Source organism: Oryza glaberrima, chromosome 4, assembly GCF_000147395.1.
Source record: "Oryza glaberrima chromosome 4, OglaRS2, whole genome shotgun sequence".
In the NCBI taxonomy this organism is placed as follows: Eukaryota; Viridiplantae; Streptophyta; class Magnoliopsida; order Poales; family Poaceae; genus Oryza; species Oryza glaberrima.
Genome location: NC_068329.1, coordinates 30,322,537 through 30,331,381, shown reverse-complemented (window position 1 = coordinate 30,331,381; position 8,845 = coordinate 30,322,537). Strand labels below are relative to the sequence as shown.

The 8,845-nt window shown below is 43.6% G+C and overlaps 2 protein-coding genes across 2 annotated transcripts; both read left to right on the top strand.

The window, feature by feature from the left end:
- Positions 1–226: 226 nt before the first annotated feature.
- Positions 227–4,222, top strand: LOC127771328 (polyamine oxidase 5). The gene is made up of 10 exons (XM_052297218.1): positions 227–668; positions 1,822–1,937; positions 2,071–2,159; positions 2,243–2,356; positions 2,441–2,528; positions 2,612–2,697; positions 2,789–2,891; positions 2,984–3,081; positions 3,192–3,621; positions 3,720–4,222. Exons 1-10 carry the CDS (start codon positions 635–637, stop codon positions 4,038–4,040), a joined length of 1,479 nt encoding a protein of 492 aa, XP_052153178.1. The 5' UTR covers positions 227–634; the 3' UTR covers positions 4,041–4,222.
- A 1,079-nt stretch (positions 4,223–5,301) lies between these two features.
- Positions 5,302–8,670, top strand: LOC127771985 (polyamine oxidase 4). Its single transcript, XM_052297950.1, has 9 exons — positions 5,302–5,792; positions 6,143–6,347; positions 6,436–6,549; positions 6,645–6,732; positions 6,846–6,931; positions 7,037–7,139; positions 7,287–7,384; positions 7,548–7,977; positions 8,096–8,670. Exons 1-9 carry the CDS (start codon positions 5,765–5,767, stop codon positions 8,405–8,407), a joined length of 1,464 nt encoding a protein of 487 aa, XP_052153910.1. The 5' UTR covers positions 5,302–5,764; the 3' UTR covers positions 8,408–8,670.
- The last annotated feature ends 175 nt before the right edge of the window (positions 8,671–8,845 follow it).

Below are 8,845 nucleotides of genomic sequence, written 5' to 3'. Positions count from 1 at the left end.
CAAAAAAACTCTGCATCGACGGAGAGAGTGAGAGTGGATGGGCCACATGGACAGGTGCCCATCCAGCTCGGCTGTTCAAGCCGGCTCGATCTACGAGCCGGCCGTGTTTCGAAATAACCCAAAAAAAGAGGGGTCAAAACGCAAAAGGGGCATCGCTATAAAACCGCGGCTCCGCGGCGCCAATCCACCGCATCATCGGCTTCCCTCCGGCTCGAGCCAATCTCTCGCTGTGTCTCTCTCGCGCTCTCCACTAGCACCGGCTCGGCTCGGCTCGCGCGGCGGCGGCGGCGGGGCGGCGTGGCGCCGAGGGAGGGGAACGCCGGTGTGGGGAGGGCGGCGGCGAGGGGACTCGCCGGCGACGAGCTGGTTTGGGTATGAGAGGGGTTACCCATGCGGCGCCGACCACGAGCGTCCCCCGCCGCGGCTCCATGGACGGCCTCCTCATCTTCGTCTTCTACCTCTCGCTTCCTATACGTGGTGGCCGCGACCACTCGTTAATCTCCTCCTCTAATTGTTAGCCGATCTCGCCTCTCCCCCACACTCTCTGATCCCGCTCTCTCTCTCTGCTTCGATTCGATTCGATTCGATCTTCTCCACCTCGTCGCCGTCGAACGCAACTCGGATCGGGAGGATAATGGACCAGCCTTCTAATGGCTTCGCCGCCGGAGGTGCGTCTCCGATCAGAATACTCCCCTGTTCTTTTTTTTCCATTTTTAGGTAGAGAAGTCATTTTTTATTTTATTATTTTTTTGCAATTTGATATGTTCATCAGTGCTATTCAATTTCAACCATGCATACAAATCCCACACGCAACTTTAGATTACTATCCAAGTTGATTGTGTTACGGCAAATATTGCTGTCGACCTGTCGTGGACTGGCGTCCCAATCGCAATCGATTGTGTGAGTATGACAGTGCAGTGCTTTAGTGTCACAAATCGTAGGGGTCAGAATGTTTCGATTCAGTAAATGCTGATATGGAGCCATCCTTTTTTTTCTTTTTTTTTTTTGGTTCCGGTGAATACGCAAAAGGGGTTGCGTAGCCATGGATTAAGGTGGTGAAAACAAAGCTAAAATCCTATCGAATATGAAATGTGTACATATCTTTAACTTTATACCTTTTTTGTTCTATGTAATAATTATATAAATACATAAAGTAGGACCCTTCATTACTGTTTTCTTTTTTAAAAAACGAAATGTTGTAAAAGGATCCTTTAATTGATTGGGGACCATCCCCCATTGTTTTAAATCTTGCAATATCAGATGAGTCACAGTAGTGTAGATACCATCAATCAGCAAGAATCTAGAGGAAAGGAAGGGATTGTGATGGCAATTTGCTAGCAAAACTGTGAAAGAGATGTGGAACAAGGTTCCAAAAATTGAGGTCTCTAAAAGAGTAAAAGGTCAATAGGAAAAAAATGGTATCCCTTGTCCAGAAGAAGTAGCATCCGAGGCCGAATTGTTTCCTTGTTCTTGATTGCATTTTTTGCAGAATATGCTGCTGCATCGATTAATCCAGACTGCTCTGCGTCAAATAACTCTATGGATCATTCTGCTCAATCTAATTCGCACATGACACTTTATTGCCAAAAACCAACTGTAATGAATAAATCACTAACAAAGATTATTCAGTTGGCCACTTGTGGGCTCGAAAGCACAACTATTTTCAGTCATAAATTTAACAAATGACACATGGTTGCACTGAATGAAACTTTAAATGTGCTTATTCATGTACATGTTTGAGAAATATGTGATATTAGTTGAGCTACAATTCCAAATTGATTTCAATATTTAACCCAGAAATTTACTGTGCGGTGCATTCAGGTCTTTTTCTTCGTCACATTGATGGGCAAAATGCCTCTCCCCCTTCTGTCATTGTGATTGGTGGAGGGATTTCAGGCATTGCAGCTGCTCGTGCGCTGTCTAATGCTTCGTTTAAGGTAAATGCTGTCATTGAAAGATGAAATAACTATATCTCTGTCTTCTATATTCTATTAGCTTATTGTCCAAAAATAAGTTAATGTTTTGATGCTTCCCGGGCCCTTTTTCTTAGATACTTTTACATAACTACAGGTCACACTATTAGAGTCACGGGACCGACTTGGTGGCCGTGTGCATACTGACTATTCTTTTGGCTGCCCAATTGACATGGGAGCATCTTGGTTAGTTGCATCCCAGAAGTAGCTATTTTCGCCGCCTTGCAACGTGTTTGGTTTTCATCTCATGGTTTTATCATGTGGTTCAGGTTGCATGGTGTATGCAATGAGAATTCATTGGCACCACTGATTAGGTTGCTTGGCCTTAGATTATATCGCACCAGTGGTGATAACTCTGTGCTATATGACCATGATCTGGAGAGGTTAGGAGTTATTCCTAACCCATAAGTTTATCCTCAACTTGATGGGCTTTCATTCTCTTACAATTGTTGTTTTTGTTCATTTAGCTATGCTCTCTTTGATAAGGATGGTCGTCAAGTTCCCCAGGAGATAGTGACAAAAGTCGGGGAAACATTTGAGAAAATTCTTAAGGAGGTATTGTCATCGTTTGCATTTCATTTGTTATCCATCAAATGCTTTTATGCAACTCTTGTGAGCTTACTTTGTTAATATTGCAGACGGTGAAAGTAAGAGCTGAACATGAAGATGACATGCCTCTTATTCAAGCCATCTCAATTGTGCTTGACAGGAATCCACACCTAAAGTAAGTGGAATTTAGCATTCACCTATATCTGGAATGGCGGTGCTTTAGCGACGGGGTGAAATGTTCTAATGATATGCATTCACTCTTACAGGCTTGATGGTTTGCAATATGAAGTACTGCAGTGGTGCATATGTAGGCTGGAGGCATGGTTTGCCACAGATGTGGATAATATATCTCTGAAAAATTGGGATCAGGTATGCAATAGGGGGCACTTTTGTATTTACATGCGCACATGAAGAATTGTTGTATTCACGTAGAGCAGTGGACTGACCTTTCAAATTTACAGGAACATGTTCTTACTGGTGGCCATGGGCTTATGGTGCATGGTTATGATCCTGTTATCAAAGCTCTCGCGCGAGATCTTGATATCCACCTGAACCACAGGTATGCAGTTACATATCCTCATGGCCAAGTAATTCACATAAGTTCTGTTTCATAGGTTTCATAGTTATAATCCCAAATCTATAGTATCTTATCTCTTAACTTTCCTCCAGGGTTACCAAAATCATCCAGAGGTACAACAAAACTATAGTATGTGTTGAAGATGGGACAAGCTTTGTTGCAGATGCTGCTATAATAACTGTCCCTCTTGGTGTACTTAAAGCAAATATCATCAAGTTTGAACCTGAGCTCCCAGATTGGAAGCTTTCATCAATAACTGATCTTGGTATTGGCATTGAGAACAAAATAGCCCTCCGCTTCAATAGTGTATTTTGGCCAAATGTAGAAGTGCTAGGCAGGGTTGCCCCAACATCAAATGCCTGCGGTTACTTTCTTAACCTTCACAAAGCCACAGGGCATCCGGTTCTTGTATGCATGGTAGCAGGAAGATTCGCATATGAATTCGAGAAGCTATCCGATGAAGAATCCGTAAACTTTGTCATGTCTCAGCTCAAGAAAATGCTACCAGGAGCTACTGAACCGGTAAATCCTCAAAATTCATTTTCAGACCATGTACAGTTGAGTACTGTCAATTTCAGACTATGAACAGTAGCTCTAACACTTGTGCTACACAACTGCAGGTCCAGTATTTGGTTTCAAGGTGGGGAACCGACCCGAATTCGCTTGGTTCTTATTCCTGCGACCTTGTTGGGAAGCCAGCTGACTTGTATGAAAGATTCTGTGCTCCGGTGGGCAACCTGTTTTTCGCTGGGGAGGCCGCCTGCATCGATCACTCTGGGTCCGTGCATGGAGCTTATTCTTCAGGCATTGTTGCTGCAGAGGATTGCCAAAGGCATCTGTCGACGCAGCTAGGCATCTCCGACCTTTTCCAGGTTGGGAAGATTATCATGAGGGAGGAGATGACTGAAGTCATGGTCCCCTTACAGATATCCAGGCTGTGAAAGAAGAACAAAGCCTGCCTATTTAGCACCGTGTTTATCCTGCAGCTGCTATGGTTAATATTGTAGCTGCTGCTCTGTAGTTTCCTAATTATCTCAGATCCTGTACCGTTTCACAGTTTGATCGTTTATGTGTATTCAAATAAAAACAGAATAATTATATATCACAGACCTTGTTCTCTGAATCCATGGATATTGCTTTTCATTTACACATTCCCAGCCAGTACTGCTGAATTTATTTTAGTTTTCAGTGTTTGCCTTGAGACTGGAGGGCTGTAGTAAACTAGTAATCGTCTGATCGAACTTGGCTTGCGCCCCCATTTGCTTCATTTTGCATGTATAAAGGGTTGTAGATGCAGGCTAGTTGCAGTTCAATGGTCATAAACAGTGGAGGTTTTTCTTTCTTTACTTTCATACGTAGATCTCCACTAATAATAAACCATACAGCATCCTGCATATTCGGAAACGATTCCACCATCGTGTGAACCAGATCAAACGCATTCATTCCACTGTAACATCTGCTGCCACAATTTGCAATGTCCATCCCATCCTGTAGCATCAGACTTGTAAATTGTAATAGCCACAAACAGAGAATACATTAATTCCCTCCCCCACCACCTAAAAATCATTTTTTTCTTTCAAAAATACATATTTCATTAAAAAAAATATATTATTTATTGTCATTATATTTTTTTATCATAAAATGCATTTTACCATGATTTGTATTTTACATATTTACACAAAATATTTAAGTAAGACGAATATTCAAACATATATGTCTAAAAGTCAACAACCACATATTAAAAAATGGACTCCATACTACCTCCTTTTTAAATAGATGACGTCGTTGAGTTTTGAATACACGTTTGACTAATCATATTATTAAAAAATACGTAATTATCATTTACCATATTTTTGAGTTGTTTTATCATTAAAATTACTTAAAGCATTATTTATATGTTACGTATTTGCACAATTTTTTAACAAGACGAATACTCAAACGTAACGTTACCTATTAAAATACAAAGGGAGTATATATATTATCTGTGTTCTAGTAATTCCTCTTGTAAAAGGAAGAAAAGATAAAAACAAACTGGTGCCGACGCCAACTATTTCCACCGCATTTGGGCCCACATGTCCGGGAGCCAAACGCGGCTACGCGACCCAAACGCAAACGCAAAGGCGGAAGCTGGGATCCCGTGTCGTCGCCGACTCCTCCTCCTCCTCCTCCGCTCCATATAAGCCTCGCCCCAACCCCCTCATCAACTTCATACCAAACCAAACCGAAGCCAAACTCCAATCCCCCCCCAAAATCACACGCGCCAACCAGATCAAACCCACCTCGCAGGAGAAGAGAAGCGATCTACCTCTCCTCGAGGTGGTGGTGAGGATTTGGAGTTGAATTGTGGGGAGGGGGACCTCGCGGGTGTTGCCGGTTTGGAGCCCAAGATAGGGTTATGAGCTGCTTCGCGGACCGCCGCTGCTACGCCGCCAGCCGCCGCCAGGACGGCCTCCTCGTGTTCATGTTCTTCATCTCGATTCCCATACGTACTAGTAGTAGTAGTAGTAGTAGAAATTGTAATTCCAGTAGTAGTATTAGGAGTAATCTCCTGTAAGCGGAGTTCCTCCTCGCGGCTGCGTGTACGGGGACGGGAGGACCTTCTTCCTCTTCGTGTTCATCTTCTTCTTCTTCTTCCTCTCTTCCTTCGGCTTCGGCGCTGGCGGCTATGGATCCCAATAGCCTCAAAACTGGAGGTATGAATTATTCCCACTTTTTTGTAATTTTTTTTTCTGAAATTTTATCTGGTAGGAGTACTTCGTAGTGGTGCGTCGTGAAAGGTGGGAATTTTTCCCATTGATCATAGTATTTTTAGAAATCTATCTATTGTACTTTAGAATTAAATTTTCCACATAGGGAAGGTGATCATCAGACTTTAGATTTTACAAGATTATTAGAATTTATAATTCTAGTTGGGTACAAATTGGTTAGCTAGTTGGTAACTTGGGTATCTACAGTATTATGTAGATTAGTGAGCTTGATGCTCAACGTGATTTCTCTCTCTTATGATTCACATACCTGACAGTAAAAAACATTTTTTGTTCAGGCCTCTTGCTTCCGACCATTGAGAGGCAATGTGCTTCGCCTCCATCCGTCATCGTGATCGGTGGGGGAATTTCAGGGGTTGCAGCAGCCCGTGCTCTCTCCAATGCTTCGTTTGAGGTGACTGTTTTGGAGTCCAGAGATCGCGTAGGCGGTCGTGTCCATACCGATTACTCTTTCGGATGCCCAATTGATATGGGAGCCTCATGGTCAGTCTCACCCTGAATTGTTAGTGTGAGAAATTCACTTTAGATTCTGTTCATACAAGCTTACTTACTGTTCATTCCAAAAATTCAGGCTCCACGGCGTTTGTAATGAGAACTCCTTGGCACCATTGATTGGCTATCTTGGGCTGAAATTATATCGCACTAGTGGCGACAACTCTGTTCTGTATGATCATGATTTAGAAAGGTAATCTTTTAGCTCTTGATCTTACGCTTTTCTTTACCGATCCGCACAATCCTTGTTGATTCTTACATCAACTCTATCAATTGATTCTGTTACAGTTATGCACTCTTTGATAAGGCTGGCCATCAGGTCTCAAAGGAGACAGTTGCTAAAGTTGAAGAAACATTTGAAAGAATTCTTGATGAGGTACATAATGAACTTATTTATACTACTTCTGGTGCCTTTTGAAGAGCATGTTCAGCTCACTATCTAATTTCTGTTGCATTAATGTTCCAAAAAAAATTTCTGTTGCATTGCAGACAGTTAAAGTGCGTGATGAGCAGGAACATGACATGCCCCTTCTACAGGCGATTTCACTTGTTCTTGAGAGGCACCCCCATCTGAAGTATGCACATTCTTGTACCATGCTATCAATTTACTCACAACATACTTAATAAATTCCTAGGATGCATCATGAGAGGTTGACTGATATGGTTACCATTATTTGTAGGTTACAAGGGATAGATGATCAAGTCTTGCAATGGTGTGTCTGTCGGCTTGAGGCATGGTTTGCTGCAGATGCTGATGAAATATCTCTGAAAAACTGGGATCAGGTTAGCTGAAATCAGTCTATATTAGCACACTGCACATTCTTATAGTGACATTAGTTTGCTTAGTGAAGGATATTGGTAAATTACATCGAATTGTTTGCCATCTTGCATAGTTAGTTACTTATGTTTGTATTCCTCTTAACTATGCAGGAGCATGTTCTTACCGGTGGCCATGGTCTGATGGTGAACGGATACTATCCTATAATTCAGGCTCTTGCACAAGGTCTAGATATCCGGCTTAATCAAAGGTGTGTTCTTTTACCTCCCGAGCATACAAACACAACAATTAATTTCAGCATACTGAAGTCCCTTTTTCAGTGTATTTTGGCTCCACAAAATTACTTGTCGTTTCACTTGTCAATATTGCTAAACAGTTTTGCTTACTCGCTTTTGCTACTGCTAAATCTTCAGGGTAACCAAAATTGCCCGCCAATTCAATGGAGTGACAGTTACCACTGAAGATGGAACAAGTTACTCTGCCGATGCTTGCATCATTACAGTACCGCTCGGTGTGCTCAAGGCAAACATAATCAAGTTCGAGCCTGAGTTGCCCTCATGGAAGAGCTCTGCAATCGCAGACCTTGGTGTCGGTATCGAGAACAAGATCGCCATGCACTTCGATACAGTCTTCTGGCCTAATGTTGAGGTGCTGGGAATGGTTGGCCCAACGCCTAAAGCATGTGGGTACTTCCTGAACCTCCACAAGGCCACCGGCAATCCGGTCCTCGTCTACATGGCCGCCGGTAGATTTGCTCAAGAAGTGGAAAAACTGTCAGACAAGGAGGCCGTTGATCTGGTCATGTCTCACCTGAAGAAAATGCTACCTGATGCCACTGAACCTGTGAGTTTGCCATCTCAGATCATGCCACTGTTAGTTCCATTTTCGAGTTCGCGTTATCTGAATGAATTCATTGTTCTTGCGACTGACAATTTGCGCTTGTTGATTTGCGTTGTCGCAGACGAAGTATTTGGTGTCACGCTGGGGTTCTGACCCGAACTCGCTGGGTTCCTACTCGTGCGACCTGGTCGGGAAGCCGGCCGACGTGTCGGCGCGGTTCGCCGCACCGGTGGAGAACCTCTACTTCGCTGGCGAGGCGGCCAGCGCCGACCACTCGGGGTCCGTCCACGGCGCCTACTCGTCGGGGATCAACGCCGCCGATGAGTGCCGGAAGCGCATACTGATGCAGAAGGGCATCCCTGACCTCGTCCAGGTCAAGGCCTACGAGGAGATGGCCGGAGTCATTGCTCCCCTTCAGATTTGCAGGACCTGAAAAGACTGAACCTGCTCCACACCCTGTCATTGACATGGAATCTGGATTGATTCAATTGCTATGCATGCCCTGGAATCTGGATGATTAATCACTCATACAAGTTCAAGTTCATGCAGGGGATTAACTGCATGAATCGAAGTTATTAATTAATAATTATGTAATCGTCATGTTATTATTGAATAAATAAATCGAGATCATGCTTGAGATCTTTGTACTGGGACACAGATTCAATTAATTAATGCTAGTAACAACCTTGGAGTGAATGAATGCGAGTAGTTGGGCTGGAGTTGCTTGTTCGTCTTTAGCTGCTGTGATTGCAACCTGCGAGGGAGAAGTGCACGGCTGTCTCGTCTCATGCCTTTGCTTGGCTGCCTGCTTTGAGCCTTTGACCGTCGCCGGCGGTGGATGGCAGCTGACCTCGACGTCGACGTGGTGGAA

Coding starts and splice junctions, on each gene's coding strand:
- LOC127771328 (XM_052297218.1), top strand. CDS start 635: ATGGACCAGCCTTCTAATGGCTTCGCCGCCGGAG. Junction 1,938..2,070: donor TGTCTAATGCTTCGTTTAAG/GTAAATGCTGTC, acceptor ACATAACTACAG/GTCACACTATTAGAGTCACG. Junction 2,892..2,983: donor CTCTGAAAAATTGGGATCAG/GTATGCAATAGG, acceptor TCAAATTTACAG/GAACATGTTCTTACTGGTGG.
- LOC127771985 (XM_052297950.1), top strand. CDS start 5,765: ATGGATCCCAATAGCCTCAAAACTGGAG. Junction 6,348..6,435: donor ATTGATATGGGAGCCTCATG/GTCAGTCTCACC, acceptor CCAAAAATTCAG/GCTCCACGGCGTTTGTAATG. Junction 7,978..8,095: donor TACCTGATGCCACTGAACCT/GTGAGTTTGCCA, acceptor GCGTTGTCGCAG/ACGAAGTATTTGGTGTCACG.